The 20,951-nt window shown below is 43.4% G+C and overlaps 1 protein-coding gene across 2 annotated transcripts; it reads left to right on the top strand.

Annotated features, from left to right (window-relative positions):
- Positions 1 to 5,462: 5,462 nt before the first annotated feature.
- On the top strand, positions 5,463 to 15,989 carry tada2a (transcriptional adaptor 2A). Of its 2 annotated transcripts, none has more exons than XM_076735943.1 (15): positions 5,463 to 5,574; positions 6,077 to 6,183; positions 6,265 to 6,324; positions 6,431 to 6,526; positions 7,288 to 7,441; positions 7,939 to 8,027; positions 8,295 to 8,367; positions 8,473 to 8,536; positions 10,243 to 10,286; positions 12,562 to 12,672; positions 13,366 to 13,437; positions 13,936 to 14,068; positions 14,501 to 14,544; positions 14,921 to 15,000; positions 15,524 to 15,989. In XM_076735943.1, the coding sequence occupies exons 1-15, from the start codon at positions 5,550 to 5,552 to the stop codon at positions 15,707 to 15,709; spliced, it is 1,338 nt and encodes a 445-aa protein (XP_076592058.1). In that variant the 5' UTR covers positions 5,463 to 5,549; the 3' UTR covers positions 15,710 to 15,989. The 2 variants fall into 2 exon arrangements, with proteins under 2 accessions (XP_076592058.1, XP_076592059.1); XM_076735944.1 differs by having other exon boundaries at positions 6,431 to 6,522; positions 7,284 to 7,441.
- Positions 15,990 to 20,951: the final 4,962 nt, after the last annotated feature.

Below are 20,951 nucleotides of genomic sequence, written 5' to 3' on the forward strand. Positions count from 1 at the left end.
TGGCACTAGATGTTGTATTAGTATGTAAGTGAAGGATCAGAGTATTTCTTCTTTTGTCATCTTTCCGTCAATGGCTCCTCAGACACTTTGGATTAAACTCGTGGAATTCCAGTTTGCCGTGCTGAGGCTGCACACATGTTTTCTCAGGGTCTGTGTGTCGAGGTACACCGCGTGGGAAATCCTTGCATTCCACACCCACTTGTTGACCTCCCTGAACCCTCACTCTGCTGATTCCTCGGTGTTACCTTGGCCATGGGGAGAGGATGTCCACCGAGCTCACGCAGAGGAGGAACATATGGAGGGGGAGCCTCTCACTCAGCAAAAATAAACTGATGACACATTTGTGTGGGAGTCATCTGTTTTCATTAATTTATTCACATCTAACACTGCTTGAGTACTTTGTAGATGCTGAAGGAAGTCAGGTCATTTGGGATCATTATTGAAATTTATATGGCACTTAGTGCAGGGTAATCTTAATGTCTTCAACACCTCATGGCCTTTGCTTGCATATAAATCAGCTGTGTCAAGTGCTGCACGTCACGTCCATTTGAATCCCACTCAAAACTCTCTGCTTAACACAAAGTCTACATGAAAGCACCACACACCACAGGAAAATGAAGTCTAGCAGCTGCTCCCACAATGAGTCTTATCTAGAGTTTGATCAACAGTCGCTGTTGAAATATTTCTGTCCTGAGTCACTTTGCACCACGTGAGGATCTTCTGCGAGCAATGACCATCTCCCCGTGAAGATAAGGGTCACTGAGAGTAAGTTAAACTTCTCTGTGTGGCTCTTTGGTCACATTTTGTTTGGTACCATAAAACTCCTCTCACACAGCGAAGATTAGTTTATGATTAACAGCAGAATCTCAACTGATTGTAACCCCTGTGTAATCTCCGCAGGGCCAATGAGCGTCACTTCATGGAGGACGGATGATATAAGGCTTACTAAAGCAAGTATAAAGTCATGAGTTCAGTTTCACCGAAGTAAGCCAGGGTACAGGCCAGATGTTAAAGAGGTACTCCAGTGATTTAGTCTTACACTTCCATAAGGATGGAGGATTTTCAAGAGAGAGATTAAAAAAGAAACTGTCCAAATTATGCAGGAGAGTCCAATTATCCTGACTTTTAGCCCTAGTTTGGGTCAAGATCCTAAAACTCTGGCTCCTGTGATTCCCATAATGCAACTCAATAGCATCTTTTTTTATGCCCCTATACTTTGGGTTTAATTACAGTGAACATGAGTCATTTATGTCTGCTTGGGTTTTTAGGCAATTTAGTATCATTAAGCACCAATTGGGAAGTGGAAGGCCCCTTTAGAAGTGGAGGTAAACTCCAAACAGTTAAAGTGTCCAGGCGTTGCATCCCTGTCATCTGTCAGCCGCTGTGCAGACAAATTCAACTTTCTGCAGATTAGCTAATACTAAAAGCTCCTGTAGCTTTCCATAGACTTAATTCACACATTGAACTACCATTGCATCCATAGTTTATGTCTCATTATTGGATATCAGATATTTACTTATCCTCTACCTACAACTCCACCTCAAACCTCCACTTTATATAGATGATTGTGCTGGTTATGAAGTGAACATTTAGAATAAGGATCCATGAAATGCTATGGACTTTATTGTGAATTATCTTCACTTGGAACCAATTCAATTGTTATATATTCATTGTCTTAACAGCAGTAGCGAGTGCCACAAAAACATAATCAATAGGTGTGATAACATTTCTTCCCTGGACACATACTGTAAAAACAAAACACTTGTTTTCTCAAAGTACAATGAATTATTTCCATTCAATACAGTGACAACAGAAAAAGACCTTTTCCTGTGAACACAGCAACTGTATGTTAATTAGTGGTAGTGCCCAGATGGGGGCAGGTACTCAATAAATCTGAGCTGAAAGCATCCTTTAGAGAGTGATTACGCAATTACTGCTGAAATGTCCTTAATTTCAGACTAAAGAAAGATCATTTTCTGAGCTGACCTTTACTCATGAAAGCAGTTTGTAAAGCAAAGCTCTCAACGTGTACGTCCACTCCAAGCATCCATTCACTGTGAGGATATCGACATTGTCCAGGTGTCTGCTCCTGTTGTGTTTTGTCTGAACTTATTTAAGAGCTTGTGTTCATTTTACTTCTTTGCTTCTTCTTCTTTTTTTTTTCTTAAAGAGGCTTAATCTTGTTTCAGAACATTTCCATGACAGGAGCAGTTTAACTCTTTCTTCTTGGCCTCTAAGGCGTGTGCCAGATGCCCTCTTTTCTTTGGAGGGGCCCTCATATTCAAATCACAGCAGCTGGGAAGTGCTTTGGTAAGAGGCAAAGGAGTGGGCAGAGACTGGGGGAGTTTTTAAAGATGTAATGGGGATGGGGGTGTGCATTTGTTTGGCCGGTGTATAATCTGGCACACGTCTATAACAGAGCAACCCCAAGGCTCTCCAGCTTTGATCCACATGAGCAGTGTGGGGCCTGCAGGCTGGGGGTTTGCCTGATCTTTCAGGCCTTTTACTCTGGGTGTGAAGGCACAGGCAGCGGCGGGAGAAGGGAGAGAGAGACGCACTGTGGGTAGGCGGGGGTGGCATGTGGCTGGAGAAGACAGCAGGTTGTCTGCCCACAGGCAGTGATGCTGCAGCAGGGGCCGTCGTAAGGGAGCACACATGTCACTCTGTGAGGCGACATTATTTTCTTTGTTAGTCTCCATGTGGATAATGGATTCTGCCCGCATTCACTGCCAAGATGTGATTTTATACAGTATGCTCCCACATATGCTGACCCTGGCATTTCAAATTGGCTTCCAGTGAGAACTGTGTTTTATTCAAGTCATATGGAGGATACAGCACTGTCCTCATACAAACTGGGCAGCAGGAAGCATCAGCCTCCTGGCAATTGTTTTCAGGTAATTTTGTTTGGCATTTTTACCTTGTTGACAGTAGAGAGTGATGGGAAACATGGAAACAAAAGTTCATAAAGGTCACTTAGTATGTGTCGCACACACCAGGACGCCTTCTTCCTAGTAATTTTATTAGCACACTAGGCCCTCAGTGGGAACATCAATCAGAAAAACAACCCCTCTTCACATACTTTTGTATATTTTGGTCTATCGCCCAACATCAGTGCTGGACCTGACTAATGCTCTTGTGGCTGAAAGCAGCGTGTGTGTCCATGCGCTTTTGGTCAGGTAGTGTACATCCTGTAGAAGAGATTTTACGTGTTTAAATACAGTTGGTGTGAGTGTCAGAGTACATTAGCTCGGGTGTAAAACTTGGCATAAAGAGAACGTCTCCATGCACACACCATTTATATTACCAACTGTCACACAGAAAAGAGAAGTTCCTCTTTGAAAGATAAATAAATCATAACGCTCTCACAGGATCGTTAAACAAACTGTGTTTCTGGCAGTAAACTGGAAATTCCACCGAGAGGGAGAGTACAACTGTCCCTTCATTGTGCACAGCCTGCCGGGAGGCCGCTTTGTCGTTACTCATGGATCTGTGTTGCTCCAGGCTCTCATGCTGACTGAGTCTCTCCCTAGAGGTCTAAAGCAACCCTGGAGGGTCAGGAGACGGGACGTGGGGCACGCTGCAACTGGACGCACTTGTCACTGCGGATCGTCCTCAAAGAGATGGCTCAGGGTAAAGGGGGACGGAGAACACTCAGACTGAACCCAACGTGTAGTTTAGTATAGGTTTACAGCTCTTACATAGAGTGTGTGCTGTGCAGACTTTAAAATAAAGCATACATTTACACATTTTTGCCATCAACTATAATAAAATCTGAATAAAATTCCTCCCTAGATGTCGTAACTTGCACCTTTGGTTGTAAACTGATAGGCCTAGTTTGACATTACCATTGCTCTGGTGCCAGCGATTATCCTGTGAGATGCAACCATTTCCAGCTAGCTGCTGATATCACATCTGTACCGAATCAAAGGGTCATTTCACCCAAATCACAAAAAGAAAACATACTTTCTTGCTTACTTTTAGTGGCTTTGAGGCATGCAGAGTTGCAGTTTTATGTATCAAGGTCTTGAGATATTTGTTTTGCCAGGTCCCCTGATGTGCAGTCACCACGAGTGTCCTTGAGGAGCAGGATTTGTAATGATTCAGGGGCCAAAGCTGGACACAGACACTGGAAAATATCATGGATATTTATTGCATTTGAGTGAGCTGTTTTTAAGCCATTTTCAGGGCGAGCAGCACACCTGAAAGTCATTCTGTACCGCTGTGGATTTTATGGAGGGGAAAAAAAACAGCTACAGTGCATGGGGGTGTAATGCAGTGCAGTCCAGTATCCATCATCTGTCTGTCCATTACCCAGCTTACTACACAGTGACCTAAACGAGGCTCAGGTGGTGGTGTGAGCTCAGAGAAAGACAAAGACAGACTTGCAAAGCGTTCATTGTTTTCTTAACACAAGTGGTGCAAGATCGGCACCATGTGGGGGAATAGAGAACGACAACAGTCACTTTTTTCCTCCATTTATGATGGATGGTTCACACAATTCATTGAAAAAAAAGTCCTTTCTTTAAAGTTCAAGTTTGTATTTTTTTCTGAACCTGACAAACCAGAGAGTGTAAGTATTTAAAACAGCACACAGCATTTCTTATAATGATAAAAGGGCAGGTCCCTAATTTAATTCAACCATTTTTTAATGAAAGAAGCCTCTCACTGGGACCAGGCTGTGTCAACAAACTGCTTTCTCCTGTTTGACAGGAAAGAGAAAAAACAAAGAACATGCACAAGGTGAGTATGTAGTTTGTGAAATCATACGCTGTGCGACAGTTTATTATCCACTGAGCACAGACAGAAATCTACCATCAGTCAACAGTCACAGAAATGAATGTGGAGAGCCTGCAGCCTGAGAGGTACCTCTGGATCCATTTTGGCTTGACTAGCTTTGTCGTCCTGATCAGGGTTACTTGCAAACATTGCAAAATAGAGGAAGGAACATGACGAAGCCAGCAGAGAGTGAGGGAAGGGAGGATGAGGCGAAGGTCCTGAAGGCAGGATTACAGGCTCTGGCAATAAGATCTGTGGGAGAGGGAGGTGTAAAGAAACTGGATCTGTTAAAGCTGAAATGATTCAAAAAAATGTTTAATGCACAGAAGGTCATTTCTGCCCCTTGGGATCCCTCAATCAAAACAATAACAAATGATGATGTCGTGAAGTAGCATGGGATCATGGGAGTTGTTGTCTCCATTGTTAATCAACCACCAATGCTGATGAAAAAAGAAAGTAAAGTACAAATACCTGAACATTGTACTTAAGCACAGTACTTGAGTAAGTATACTCAGTTACTTTCCACCACTGGGAAGTATGCGTCAGAGAGAGAGGAAATGGATGGTAGAAATGGATGTGGCAGAAGATGAACAGGAACAGAACAGATGGGATTGGGGGGGGGGGGGGGGGGTCTGAGAAACCGGAAACTGTAGCAGTTAAATGTCTCCAGCAGTTGGCAGTAATGTAACACGAAGTATGCCAGCAGCCGGTAAACCTCATAGAAGAAGAAGAACTCCTCCATTCTGGCATTAGTTTTATTTAAACATTTTCACATGGATCGTCTGGCATCTTTTGGAAGTAAGTGTTGACACTATTATGCAGTAAGATGTAACCGCTGCTGATTTTCACTCAACATCCTGATGCTTTCTCGAGTTATCTCTCTGGTTAGCCACATTAGCTCCACTCAAGCCAGCAGCGGGTAGCTAACGTTAGCGTATAAGCTAGCTATGTTTACATATGTAACGTTACATATTTGTGAGCATTAGAATATATATTGACGCTAAAATATCATATCGCGTGTTTACGTGTAGGATAAACTTCGGACACGCTGTTCTATACCACCTGAGGTAGTTAAACCTAATGCTGTATTAGCTTTCATAAGCAGCGTTAGCATAGTTAGCAATGAGGCTATCACTGTATGCGTTTGATAGCCTTTAACTTCAGGCTGTTTTGATAGGCAGCTGTACCGGTAGCCTTTTCTAATTCACACTGAATTAACTAGCTAGCTTAATGTTCACATGCTAGTTTATCCTGTAAGTTATTCGTAAGTGAATATCAACCACGGATTTGTCCATTTCAGATGATCCATTTGATAAACCACCATGCAGAGGTTGCTCATCCTATCTAACTGAGCCCTACATCAAGTGTGCAGAATGTGGACCCTCACCTTTTTTACTTTGCCTCCAGGTGAGACCATGACAAACAAACACGAATATTATCAGAGCTCTTGAGCACTCTGAGTCTGACTGAAATTAAACTTTATTTCAGTGTTTCACCAGAGGATTTGAGTACAAGAAGCACGAGAGTGATCACAAATATGAAATCATGGTGAGTAAAATAAAAACTGTCTGCATGTATGTAGTCTCAAACACACAGAGACGCCCACCACGGACTCACTATTTATCCTCACTGTTCTCATCTCCTCTTAACACAGACGTCAGACTTCCCCGTGCTGGAGCCTGGATGGACGGCACAGGAAGAGATGGCCCTGTTGGAGGCGGTCATGGACTGTGGCTTTGGAAACTGGCGAGTCCCTTTTCAGTTTATTCATAGCTGCTACTTCTAACATGCATCTCTGAATCAGGTGGTCTCTGTTTTGTTTGTTTGACTCGGACATGCAGCCTGCATTATATTTAGGACTTGTGCCGTATGTTATTATTTATTTGACTTCATGTTGCTAAAAGGAAATACTAAAATATTTCATCATGTACAAACTCAACCGCTTGCATTACATCTGATGACTCGATAAAGCGATCATCGCTCTGCATCACTGCGCTCCTGAGCTGCAACTGTTTGTTCACAGGCAAAATGTTAAATGTTTGACTTGTAGATAAAATGTGAGTTTCTAAATCTAGTAATTGCGCTGTTCCAGACTGAAAAATAATCAATGATAATGTCTGGGGACATGAGAATTTTGGGATATTATAATTGGCTCAGGTTAGGAAATCATGGCCAACCTGGTTGCAGTTTAATTTAGGAATTATGATGAAGTCTGTGCTCTTTTCATCATGAAATTGGTCTTTTAACAAAAACTGTTTAAGGGCTGTAAGTCTGTAGAGAATTATATCATCAAAACAAGGATTTAGTAGGCCTAATTCCTTTCTTGGAAACCTTAAGTGGAAGTCCTTTCCAGTTTTTATTAAGATGACAAACAACCGCAGTCTACTGTGCTGTGTGATGTGTCGAGAATATTTATAGCCCTGATGGATTTTCATATACCTTGGCAAATTTTCTCTGAGCTATTTTTGCGCAGTAACAATTTTTATTTGTGCCTTTTTCTCCTGCAGGCAGGATGTGGCATATCAGATGCGCTCTAAAACCAAAGAGGAGTGTGAGAGCCACTACATGAAGAATTTCATCAATAACCCGCTCTTCTCCTCGACCCTGCTCAGCCTCCGGAAAACAAAAGACTCTCGCTTTGCAGAGGGCGCTATTCCTTTCAAACGTCAGTATCTACATCATCTACCGCTGTCTTTGTTTTTTTTTTCACCAGCTTTACAGGACAGACAGACAGAATTGAAGTTGCTTTATCTGTTGCCACCTCCCAGTCATGAGCACTGTCTGCTATTGATATTAAATAGTACTATTTAAGTTTTGAAAGTGATAGCAGGGTTGATTAGCAGAGCAACTAGACGAAAGATTTGCCTAAAAAAAAATAAAAAAAACTGAGATGAACAGTTGGGCAGAAGCAGTTGGTCAGTCGGGAACTTGTCTCAGTTCCTAGCAGCCTTCAGGTCTCCATCTGTCTCAGTGTTTGACAAACATTTCACTGTCATGTTCACGCAGCAGTTGGCAAACTCAGGCCAGAGAGAGGAGATCGTTAAATTTCCAATATCGTTACAAGTAGTGGAAAACCAGATATTGGAAGAAGTTTGCAGGTGACACATTTCTTGTTTTAATACACAAAACAAAGAAAATGTGTGTATTTCTCTGATGTTACAGCCACTGATGACCCCCCTCGGCCCACGTTTGACTCCGTGCTGTCTCGAGATATGGCCGGATACATGCCTGCCAGAGCAGACTTCATGGAGGTGAGGGGATACGTGTGTGCTTTCCCAACATAGCACGACAATTCGAATAAAAAATTTAATTGGCCACTAGATGGTTCATTATTAAATGTTATGGAAACAGTGACTCATGCCCTTAGTGCTGACTCATAGTGAGTGACTCATCCCATTGTTGGCTTTTACTCAAACTGTTTTTGAATATGAATCACTTCTCTGGGATCATAGATCAGATTCATGTGAACTTCAATCAAACCGTCGAATAATGAAAATCATTTTTCATTGTCCCGTTAGGAGTTCGACAACTATGCAGAATGGGATTTGAAAGACATCGACTTTGTGGATGATGACTCAGACATCCTACGTGGTGAGATTTTTGGGGGGTTTTTCATTGGCAAATAAAAGATAATGGTGTGAACTGCAACATTTACAATACACTCTCAACTGTGTTGTGCATATTGTTCTGTTTCAGCGCTCAAGCTTTCAGTTGTCGACATTTATCATTCAAGATTAAAGGAGAGACAGCGGAGGAAAAAGTAGGTCCCTTTTTAGTTCACAGTGTGTGTTTATTCAGCATCATGTAATGACCCCTGCCTATCAGTAGATGGCATTATAAGCTTCTTTATTGACCTTTTGGAGCCTCATTCCCCACTGGTACTTCCTGTGCTTTCAGGTTGAATAAATCAATTTCATGCTGAATTAAAATGAACATGGCAAACATTTTTAAACCCCTTGTTGGTATCTTAATATGAATGAATTCATAATGCTAATATATTTATAATTTCTAATCCAAACTTTTAATTATTATTTTGTTAAAAGGTCCTTAAATACACAGGTCCTGGGAGACTGTGATTGTTGGAGTCAGCAACGTGATTATAATTGCACATTTAAGCCTTTTTTCAGGCTCTCACTACGAGCCACAGGGAGCCACTCAGGTGCAACTTACGAGCTGCGCGATCATCTATTCAAACCTCGAATATTTTTGGAAATGGGGAAAATGTGTCTGTCTCCTGGTGAATGCTTTGCATGCCAGACTGACTTTTTGCCCAGTTGTAGGCTGCCAAACACTGCAGGAGATTTGGAAAATGGACTTTATCTGTGCTACCCATATAAGTATATAAGCATGTAATATGCATGTTGAATATTTTTGTGCTGAGCTGAAAACAAATTGGTTGATCAAATAACAATTTGATAGAAAGTAATTGTTGAAATGTTTTCGATCCTGACAGGTGTTTCTATCTGCCTGTAAAGTAGAACACAATTCAGTTCAGCAGCAGCCTAAACTACATCCTTCAAAATGATTGTACAGTTGAATCAATACATCTTTAAAACACCTGAATCAAACTGCACATTAAGACGTTCATGAAGGGAGGATTTATTGCAGGACTGTTGTATTAGACTGCGTTTAGTTTTAGCTGGTCGGACTAATAAACTGCCCACAGAGTGTTGATAATTTGCATGGGTTTTGGATGGTTGGTCAAAGAAAACAAGCTGTTTGAAGACGTCACCTTGGGCTTAAGGAAGTTGTGATTTTTCAGTATTTTCTGTCATTTTGTAGACTTAAGGAGTAATCGCCAGGTTGATGGATGATGGAAATACCTCTGAGCTGCAGCCCTACTTCATTGTTAAGGTTCTATAAAATACAGAAAATGCATTTATCACCCTCTCTTTTTGAATTTGTTGGTCAGTTATTCTGCTTTCTGGAGAATTTCCATCGCTAAGCTCTCCACTTAGCTGTCTTTCTTGGACATACGCAGTCAGTCCTTGCTGTTATGCATCCACATCCAAATCAGCTTTAACGAGTTGGTGCTCCCTGAGCATGGAAGAATGGCATTTCTGGCAGGGGGGGCATGTGTGTTTTGTATTTTCCTCCTCCCTCCATGACACTTATTTCATCTCTGTTAACTTGTAGCCTGTCAGGGAGGCTTCCAGGCTGGTGACACGGGCCAAGACCCTGATCTCTGACCCTTGAGCCTCACAGTGCACGTTTGAAGGAGCCCATTACAGAGCTTTCAAGCTATTTGACTTCGGTCTCAAACCCAATTATGGAACAAATCTCACCTAGCTGCTGTGTATAAGACATATGTATATATTGGGTTTTCAAACGCCATAATGACTTCATAGACTGTATCAGCCAAGATAATTGCATATATGAGTCAGTGCCAGGTTTCGTTTTTCAGAGAGAGCTGCAATCAGAATATTAATTTGCATAATAATAAACCTACATCTCCATTTCTCCCAGGGTTATCCGAGACCACGGACTCATCAACCTGCGGAAATTCCAGAGTAAGTCCTCTTTTGACTCTTTCGGCTGCGACAGTATTCACAGCAATTCAGGGAGTCATCTGATATCCACCAGCTAAATCACCGCTGAGGGTTTCTATGGATGCATGCAAACAGCTCCAGTGTAATAACCACTGTTAACCTCTGTGGACGAAGTGTGGCAGCTGACAGCGCTCGTATTTACGACCGAGGCTGCGAATAGTCTACAGGGGCTTCGTGCCACGGCATAATTGCTTCACTGTGACTGGATCCCCGTGCGATGAGCCCTGCAGCCGTAATGACTGAAATGCGGAGGGCTTCATTTATTGATCCACCTGTCACAGGTTGGATTTCATCGAGCTCAGTCATGTAATTCTTTGCATCTCCTGGGTTTTTGTATTAGAGGCCAAACAGACAGCAAGGGGGCTGCAATCAATGCATTTTTCCAATTAAACCCTCTTTTTTTGAAAAAAACTGAGCCCGTCCACCCAGCCCATCGTTATGGCACCACGTGTTGCTGTGTGAAATTGGCTGTGGTTTTGGAGTTGAAGAGTTCTCCCATCATGTTTTATTTATGTATCCTCCAGCCTCCAGTTAGCCCTCCTCCCTTTTCTCCCTCCACTCCCTTATCTCCCCAGTCTTTCAAGACAAAAGGGAACTCAGAGTTGCTGTAGAGCTGCAGACTGGTTGTCATGGAGACTGTCAAAGATTGTGTGTCTCGACTCTGTGTGTGTGTGTGTGTGTGTGTGTGTGTGTGTGTGTGTGTGTGTATCGCATACAATAATGGAAGCAGTATCCGAGCCTGGGAGGCTCACAGTATCATGTCTCAGTAACTGCTGGAGGCAGGTTGGCCAGTGTTGTTGTTTTAGAGCAGCAGTCTGTCTGAAGTCCTGTTAGAGCCTGTAACATTAAATGATTCAGGTGTGTGTGTGTGTGTGTGTGTGTGTGTGTGTGTGTGTGTGTGTGTTTGTGCGTGTTTGTGCGTGTGTGTGGCTGGCTGTTTGTGTTTGCAGTCAGTGCTTGTGTGCAGCCACAGAAAAGTCCAGCGTTGATGTCTCCTTGGAGATGTGGACGACATTGTGCTGTGTGTCCGCTGTTTTGTTTGGAGTATGACTTCATGTGTGGAGCCTGAGATGGTGGCTGTTAATTACCGCTCACATTCAGGAGCCTGACGAAGGAGCTTCACACACACACACCAGCAACCCTAGCCTTTAAGTCTTCACTCTAAAATGTAATAATTTACGTTGTGGCAGTGTGTGTTTTTGTCTCTCATAACATGAATACACACACACACACACACACACACACACACACACACACACACAACCTCTCCTCTCACACCCCTACAACAGCTTTCCTGTCTGGCTTTGACACTTGTCTGTTACTCGGTGATGTGGGTGATGCTTTGAGACGAGCACAACAAGCTCTTTAGAGTGTGTATACTTGTCGAGTCAGTTAAGTGGTGGTGAATACACGTCTGTGTACTGTGACCTGGGGGGGGGGTGCTTTTTGAAGCAACACGATTGCCGGATCTGATGGTTTAATACATTTTCCCTGTTGTGCTCTTCAGGCAGGTTCTGAATTAATAAAAGGAAAAGAATCCAAAAACAAAACTCACTGTAGAGCGTTTGGCTTTTGGTCTCTTAAGAGATGCTATTCTGTACAAATGGTCAATAATGATAATGACCGAAAGAAATCAGCTTTTTTCACCAAATGTGTGTCTGTGAGGGATTTGTGGTCGGTAGAGCCAGAGTACGCCATTGTGGCAATACCCCTTTGATCAAAAACCAACCGTGATGAGTCGTAATCTGGCCATGTGTGGCCAACGCTGACCGACGGCTAAAGCTAGCGGGCAGCAAATCATATTGGATTTAAACACTGCAAAGTTAACATACACACAACTGAGTTTATTGAGGGAGTAAACTTCTACTTACTGTGTTTAAAGGAACAGCGTATAGTGTTCAGAGATGGCAGTAAGTCCTCAGGCAGCAGCCTCAAGAGATCATAACGCAGTGCAGGCACAGAATAACTGTGATAGTAGAGAGTAGTAGTAATGTTTACATGTGTATAAAGTGTTGATTCAGAGGTTCATGTTAGCGTCTGTTGTCTGGTGGTGATTTGACAACGAGTGTGGGGGAAATCAAAATAAATAAATGACAGCACTTCTCCTCGAATGCTCTAAAAACCACAAACTACCGATGTGTAAAAGTATCTACGGGGGTGGATTTTTCTTTCATATTTCTGTGTTATATTTGTTTGTATCCGCTGCCCACTCACTTCTCTCCCCTCTCTCTTTCAGTGCTGGAGCGATGCTACCCAAAGGAGGTGCAGGAGCTGTATGAAGTCATGAGACGATTTGCCAGAGTGGTTGGACCGACTGAACATGACAAATTCATCGAAAGTCACGCACGTTAGTATCTGGCTGGGCACACACGGATAGACTGCAGCAGACACAAACACGGAGAATCCATTCAACCAGCTCTCACCAAACTGCCTCAAGATTGCCAGATGATCGAGGCCTCAAAAGATGTTGTTTTTCATTTTTGAACCAGCATGAAGCATCTTAGAAAGATGTTCCACTATGAGCCTTCAGAACAGCTTCTGTCCTGTTTTGACTGACGGTGACGAGTGTTTTCTAACACATTCCTCCAAAATCTTTGAAATGTGGAGAATGTGAAGAGCACTGTTTATTATGGTTAACATGGTTTTCATTATGTGCGTTCACTTTGCTTGCTTACTCATTTATTTGGGTTTGTCCTTAAAGTCAAATGAGCATATTTCTGTTTGGGGAAATGTGCTCATTTGTTTTCTCTTGGAGACTAAGATGATTGACGTGACTCATATCCATTTAATATAAGGTTTCAGTGTGTTAGCTTAGCTTAGCTTGGCTGAAATGTCATCACTACGACAGAGCCAGGCTAGCTGTTTGCCCCAGTCTAAAGGCTAAGCTAAGCTAACCGGCTGCTGGCTGTAGCTTCAGTGTGATATCAATCCATTGTGTTGGCTGAAGTGTTGAGACTGGTGAGACTTGAGCTCTCAGAGTTCAGGTAACTCTCTTTGTAACAGTATGTTCAGATTTGCCTTCATCTCCTTTTCCTTGCAGTGGAGTTTGAGCTGCGGAGAGAGATCCGCAGGCTGCAGGAGTACAGAAAAGCAGGGATCAAGTCTTTCTGCAGTGAGTCTAGTTTGACCTTTTCACTCCTGTGTTCAACAAAACTTAATTTTAAAGTTGCAAGCCTCAGCAGGGAAAATGCATTTCTGTTCAGATTTGAGTGATGCTGCAGTCTTTGTTTTGAGTTAGGATCCAATATGTTTAATTGTTATTTGCAGCAGCAGCACAGTGTATCAGGTCTTTGCATCATTTTTTGGAATTATGATGTTTGGCTAGTTTGTTGGCACACAAAGGAAAGCTCAGCTGAATATTTTATTGAGCTGCTTTAACAGCTGCTCTTGGAATAATATCAGAGAAAAGCTGGTAGAATTAATGAAAAGCTTGAATTTCCCCTTTCCATAATGAGTTATTTCAGTAAATTAAGCCTCGCTTATTCATTCAAAACAATGTCGTCTCACCTGGAAACTGCCCGTCGTCACCACCGTGAACCCCGTGCTGGGTTTATTTTTTTAATCCTTTCCCACCATGTTTCTATTGACCTCTCTGTGTAACCACCACCAGGTGCCAAGGTGTACGAGCGGGTGAAGCGAATGCGGGAGGATGAGCGCAGGAAGCGGACCATGTTGTGTGATGTGCTGCAGTACATCCAGGATGGCAGAGCCTGCCAGCAGTGGCTCAGTAAACAGGCTGCAATGTGAGACTCCAAACTTCCTGCTTGTTACCCAGCGTGTAATAGAGGGGCTGGTGAAGTCGTGCTCCGGGAGATGCTGACCTCTATCATCACGCACAGCACCAGGCGTGCTGAGATGAATAGAGCAGATGTTTATATTACTGTGCATCCCACTTCAGCCTCGGCCTCTTCAGTATTTTTAGTCTCTTTAACGTGCCGCTGCTCTTGTTTTTTTCATCCAAGGCCTTTTTCTTTGGGTGCTATCCAAGTTGTTCTAATTATTCTACCTTAAAAAAACATCTTGAATGCGATGATTCATCTTTTTTGGATGACGATCTTGGAGTGAGAATAGTGAACAAAGCCCAGAAATGCTGTGTGTAAGTGGGGCGTGCGGCTGTGTGTGTGTGTGTATAAATAAGACTGTAGACATGCTAACACCCTTCTTTCTGATTACAGAGATGCTGGCATCACTCCAGCTGTCACAACGATCACAGTGTCAGGTACAAAGCTCCTCTCCACCTTTCCCTCTGTACTCGCTCCTCTCTGTCATCTTGGCATGGCCTCAGGCACAGTCACATTAATGTCGACGCTCCTCCATAAATACACTCGAAAAATAGGCCCCTACATGCATATTTATCTTGCTGTTTTTCCTTTCAAATTAGCTGCCTTTCTGTAACCTCCAGAGCACGAACGGGATGCACGCTCCCACGCGGATATATTTACACAATTTGCACAGCGCAACTATTTGTTCCCTCGTCTCTTCTAAGCAAAGGAATTAGGTGCATTTTGTCAGCATGCTGTGATGTTATCTGAATTATAAATCAACACCGGGGTGCTGCATGCCTGTTTAACTGTTGTTGAATTTCTGCTCCACAGCAACAGGCAGGCGGAGCGCCCCTCCTCTCAACCTGACGGGGCTGCCAGGGACAGAGAAACTCAATGAGCGAGAAAAAGAGGTACAGCTGTCTCTCATCTGGACTTAAAGGGTCATACAGAACGATTAAGGCCTCAGTATGCTATGCATGGCTAAAAATAATTAGCCATTACTGCTGTCTTAGCAAATCAGACACACAGTAAATCTACACGCAGATTGCTGCTGCAAAGTCAATGGAACATTTGCACTGCTTAAATTTTCCAAGGAAATCCGTCCCTCTGTGTCTTTTGTGTTGTCTTTATGGTCTTCAGGAAATTAATTGTACACTTACAACAGTGCACGCTTCCAGACAGTCTCTCTTTGAAGGCATTTGTGTACCAGAAGTAGTTAAAAGGAATGAATGAAAGGAGACCTGGCAAATTACTGCATAAAGTGAGCGTGATTGTTGTGGAAAAGTTCCAAAAGTTGGTGGACACGACCTCAATTCCACGCGGGCTTCTTCAGACACTGTTAAACGCTCTTTGTCTGAAGCACACTGAGGCCTTAAATATGCTTTGAAGCACCGGTGTCTCTCACTAACCCTTGTGTTTGTTGTGTGTTTGTAGTTGTGTCAGGTGGTGCGGCTGGTGCCAGGAGCCTACCTGGAATACAAACAGGCCTTGCTGAATGAGTGCAGGCGGCAGGGCGGGCTGCGGCTCGCACAGGCCCGCGCGCTCATCAAGATCGACGTCAACAAGACGCGCAAAATCTACGATTTCCTAATCAAAGAGGGCTACATCACTAAGGCCTAGGAGCGTTTGATTGGACCACAGAGGAGAGTGGACTGTGGTTTGTGGTTAGTGTTTTGTTTTTTTTTTCTAATCTTGTAACATCGTTACAGATTGTGTTTTTGAGAGGTTCGTATTGTTGCTGCTCCATTGAAATTTTGTAACATTTGTAAGGTCCAGTAGGTCATCTTTTTGAGTCTCAAATGTATTAAAATCTCTTTGTATAATTATGTGTCAGAAGAACAGGGGCTCATATGAAAAGGATGTATTTATTTCTCCTGTCATAAAATGTTGACTAAAAGCTGATTTGGTGTCTATATTTATATTTTACCAACTAGAAATTTGGCCCTGCATTGACTGAAACCCTTTATTTTACAGGTCACACAGCTTCCCCTTATTTACTTTAAATTAAGTGATATATAACTTTCAATTTGTAGGAAATGATGTGAAAAACTATAATATTGCACTTCCTCTTCTTCTCCTTATAATAATAATAATAATAATTGTTATTGTTACTATTATCAGGAAAACGTCTTTAACTGGTAAACTTTTAATGAAATAATTTCAGTTGATTAAAACTAACTAGAGAATGTTTTTAAGTCGATTAACATGCAAAACTTTTCCATGTGTTTACAGGCTAACATACAATTTAACACACGCGGGGGATAAAGTTTCCAATAATAAATGAGTGTTCACTGGAATTTTAATGGAAATCAACAACTGCTTATTAATTCAACTAATTAAGTTCTAAAAACTGAAACATCTTTGTTTGGGTTACAAATACTTATTGCCTAGAAAATTATTGGGAAATGTAAAATGAAGTATTTTTAAGGCGGACTTTGACTGAACAGCATTTTGCAAAACCACACAAATGACCTTAAATTAGCGGATAAGAACAAGCTGGAGAGTTAATGGATTTGAATCAGACTGGACAACAAACTTGTGTTTTTCTGTGTAAAGTAAATTACGGAGGACTCCTGTCTGTGAATGACCGGTACGTGTCTCCAGATGATGGATGATACAGAGGGACAGTCCGAGTCCAGCAGTTCGGCCTGATCAGCGCTGCTCTGACAGTCTCGTCAGGCCTGTTGAACGATGCTCCACAGCGACACAGACAGATCGTTTCTGTCTCCATCTGTGCGCGCGTGGGCGCGGTGTGACGTGGGAGAGCTGTGACGAATCTAACACAGGCGGGAGGCCACCGGCCTCTGACGGGCTTATCTGAGCAGAGAGCAGCCTTCACGTCAACCTCAGCCCACAGCAGATTCAACCTTTGATGATAAGGACGGGACGACCGTGGAGGAGCTGAAATGCGGGGATTTAAGAGAATGTGAAAGGGAAGAAATTCAGACTTTTCTTCCGCCGCCATGTGTCTTATCACATCAAGGTTCCACAACAAACGAGAAGCAGCAGAGTAAATTAGTCCTTTCACTTCCGCTCACTTCACAGGACACAGTTTTCCTCATGTCACACTTGACGTCTTTACCCGAGAATGCGAGCAGCCTCAACAAACCCGGCTGTGATGGATCCTTTCACCCTGTTCTTCTCTGCTTTAAGCTTACGGTTGCGGATCGTGGCGGCTGGTGTTTGTCTGTGGTGAAAGCTGATGAACAAATGTGACCTGAGGCACTGCAAGCAGAGCAAACCGACAACACCGACACGAGGAAGCAACCACGCATTTTTTATTTATTTTTTTTACATCCGAATCTGACGTCACGCATGGAACGAAAACATCCCATTGTGATGTCACAGTGTACTGACCACGCATATGTAGTACCAGTAGTACTCTAACTAGTATAAGTTGCTCTGAAAGCAATTTGTGATCTTTATACCTGGGTCTACCCCGTAAATGATTTTTAAATTCAGATTATGTTCTTTGTACAAGCTCAAGGATTGTTTCTCCGCTCAGTTCAGCTCCGGATGAGGCTGATCCGACTGTTACTGTATATTAGTCTCGACAGCTTTATTTCTCTCTCCAAGGACATGTGTCTTGCAGCCCGTGACTCGCTTTGTGTCTCCTCAGACTGAAGCGCGTGAGTTAAGACAACACCAGCAGATGACAGGAGGCGTTTTTCCAAATTCGGTGCAACAAGTCTACGATTCAAGTGCAGCGAAATAAAAGACGGAACACGATCAGAGATAAGATAACACTTCATTAATCCCCCGTCGGGGAAATTAGGGAGACCGTCATGAGGTAATTATCTTCTCGATGCTGCGCTCATCGCATACTTATTCACCGTGCAGAATATGTCTCATACAGCCGGTCAGGATGAGCGGACTCCTCACCTGCTGCACGCAGCACATGTTGTGTCATGGCCCTCTCTCTGTCACTGTAGAGTCGGTGCTGTGGTGGCAGGAGCAGCAGATGGAGCAGATGTTCGTGTCAACGCTCCGCATGTGTGCAGAAATGCACTTCTCCACCCGCCCACACACTGTCGTCTCAGACACACTGTTTGCCTCCTGCTCTCTGATGGCCTGACTCCCTGCACAGGTACATTGTTGCTGACTTCCTAAAAGCGGAGACTCAGGTGCGGATGTTAATCTTAAAAGTCAAACAGGCGCCCTCTGACTTTCCAAAGAGTGTTAAAATGTTTGAAACCTCCGCAGGAAAGATGGATGAGCAGGATCATGTGAGTAAATGCAACTCAGTGTTCCTTCAAGCAAGACAAATACTTTTCAGATGGGGATTAGAAAATGATCACAAATGTTCTTCTTGTATGATGTGTGATGATATAGAGGCTTTGATATATTTATTTTGGGTTTGTCCTGCTTGATGCTTTAAACACGTCTTAAACACGGTGGCGCTGATGGCTAAAACTTTCCTTTTGTATGTAAGTGATAGAAGCTGAATGCTGTTATCAATAATTAAAGAAATCACGTTTTACAAGCACGATAGATAATCAGGATCATAGAAGTTAATGATGATCTAGGATTAATTATTTTTCTTCATCTGACTGACAGAAGGAAGGGCAGCACACAGTATACAGAGGAAATCATCTCCACTAAGACATGTGATCATTTGCTGTCAGTTATATCCCTGTTTGCATGGCTACAGTGCTAAAAGAGACGCATTCTCTTGTAATCTTGGAGCTATTTGTGTTTATTAGAACAGCAAGTTTGGGGAATTAAAAAGGAAACTTAACTCTCCAGAGAAAAATCAATCCATTGGTTTTAGAGCTTCTCCTTTGTCGGTGTCTTATTGATTTTTAACTTTGCAGCTATTCAGGGAAAAGGGGAAAAGATGTCTTCAACATATTTGCTCTGTGTTGTTGTAACCCTCTTTGAAAGGGCAAACTCCAACACACACACACACACACACACACACACACACACACACACACACACACACACACACATTTAAGCCACCCGCCCTGCTTAAGCCATTATTGCTGGGTAGTGATTAACACAGAGGTGAACCCATCAACACAAGAGGTTACCTTGGCAGCCAGGTCTGTTTCATACTGAAGTCTGGGAGAAGACACGCTCGCCCTGTTGCTCGTGCTCATTTGCTGGGCAGAGGAGTCGTGACTAACCAGACCCCCCACCCCCCACCCACCACCCCACCCCCAATCTGTGTACGTGCTTTTTCTCACTGACTCACTGTCATGGAAGAAAGGGAGCAAGTACATGCAGCCCATTCAGCTCTCAATAATAAGATTAATAATAATAATGGACAGAGATAATGTGCACCAGCATGTGTGTCTGAGCTCTCTTCCTTTTGCACAGCAGCGAATGTGTTTGATGTCAGAGCCGCACTGATCAGAGCGGGGGAGGGTCGGTGGGGGGGGCTCCATGCTGCGCTGAGGCACCTCGCTGATTCTCACATGTTGCCACAGCAAACACTTAGATCCCGTGTCTATTTACCGCCGTCACAGCTGGCGCGACGGGGGCACCTGTGGGATCAGCAGCAACTTTATTTAGACCCCCCCATGCCCTCATCCTCCTCCTCCTCCTACTGCACGCCGGGTCGAGCATCTCCGCCGCCACTGACCACAAAACACTTTCCACTCTCCTCATCTTACCGCCCCCCCCACCCACCCATCAGTCACACACATCATGGGATCATCCCGGACATTCACACTGTATCTTGACACACTTTGGTTTACTTTCTCTGGGATATTCATTCATCAGCTTATTAGCAGCCGGCGACACAGATACTCTGATGATCAGAAGCTTTGATCACGCGCTCCTCAGGCTGGACTCTCAGCTCGTGCCAGTATTCGCACACGCGGACTCTGAAGTAAAGTAATCGCCAGCATTCTCCCTGAATGACTTTTAGCAGCCTGAATGGGTCCACTGCGCTCATAATTTACTGTTTGGACTAACAGATCCCTGCTGGCTCTCGGAAAGAGTAAATAAGGAGCCCTGGCCGAACAGCACGAGTTATTGGAGGTCCATACGTTTGAGAGATGTGCAAAGGATTTTCCGCTTAAATCACTGTGGCACCCTCTGCACTGTCAAGCCCATCAGTTATCTTGTGTTACAGGCGGTCAGGGTTAATCAATGTCACTGCTGCTCATTCAGAGCAGACAGCTCCTTCAGAACGTGGCTGCAGGTGCTTGTTATTACAGCGATGGTGTCATTGTAAATTTTCAGCCTCCATGGCAGACTGTGGAGCCATATTAAACAGGAGCGTCTTCCCAGAATGCCTCTGACTCATCTGACATTTCAGTCTGAACCACAGTCTCTCCAGCCTGCAGCTCTATCGCTCTCCCTCTCCATCTCTCTATCCATCTGGCTTTTCACTGTTCTAATTCAAGGTTACAACTTTTGAAACATCTATCATCCCCTCATTTTTTTTTCTTTTTGACTCCTTGCTCATTTTGTGTCACCATTTCCTCGCCTCTTTAAACATTCATCAGGTGAGTTTCAATCAACACCAGCTCTTATCTCTCCCCTCTGCTGTAAAAGGATGCACAGCATTTCAAGTCCTGGGGGTCAAAAACCCGTGTCAGCGGTCTCTTTCGTCTCCTCGTTTTGCAGAAACAGTCACCCCTCGCACCAGCTTCTGTGGTTGTGCCGCCTGGTACTGCTGTTTGTTTCCAGCTGATTGAATTTGGAATGTAATTAGGAGTGACTCTGAGGCAGGGGCCACGGGTTTATGGATAGCGTAATATCTCCCCCAGGAGCCCTTTGAAATAGGATTGACTTTGGAAGGCATGTCTAATTATGATTTTGTACACGGATATATTCACTAAGGGCGGCAGATGAAGCTGCAGTCTTGAAGGTCTCAGAGTTGGGGCCATATAGATGGTCAAAACGTCTC

The sequence above is a fragment of the Chaetodon auriga genome, chromosome 7 (assembly GCF_051107435.1).
Source record: "Chaetodon auriga isolate fChaAug3 chromosome 7, fChaAug3.hap1, whole genome shotgun sequence".
Lineage (NCBI taxonomy): Eukaryota > Metazoa > Chordata > Actinopteri > Chaetodontiformes > Chaetodontidae > Chaetodon > Chaetodon auriga.

What these genes read in the sequence shown, in the direction of transcription:
- tada2a (XM_076735943.1), top strand. Translation starts at nt 5,550, where the DNA reads ATGGATCGTCTGGCATCTTTTGGAA. An exon ending in TGACTCAGACATCCTACGTG is followed by an intron (nt 8,368 to 8,472) that starts GTGAGATTTTTG and finishes GTTCTGTTTCAG; the next exon opens with CGCTCAAGCTTTCAGTTGTC. An exon ending in GAGAGACAGCGGAGGAAAAA is followed by an intron (nt 8,537 to 10,242) that starts GTAGGTCCCTTT and finishes CATTTCTCCCAG; the next exon opens with GGTTATCCGAGACCACGGAC.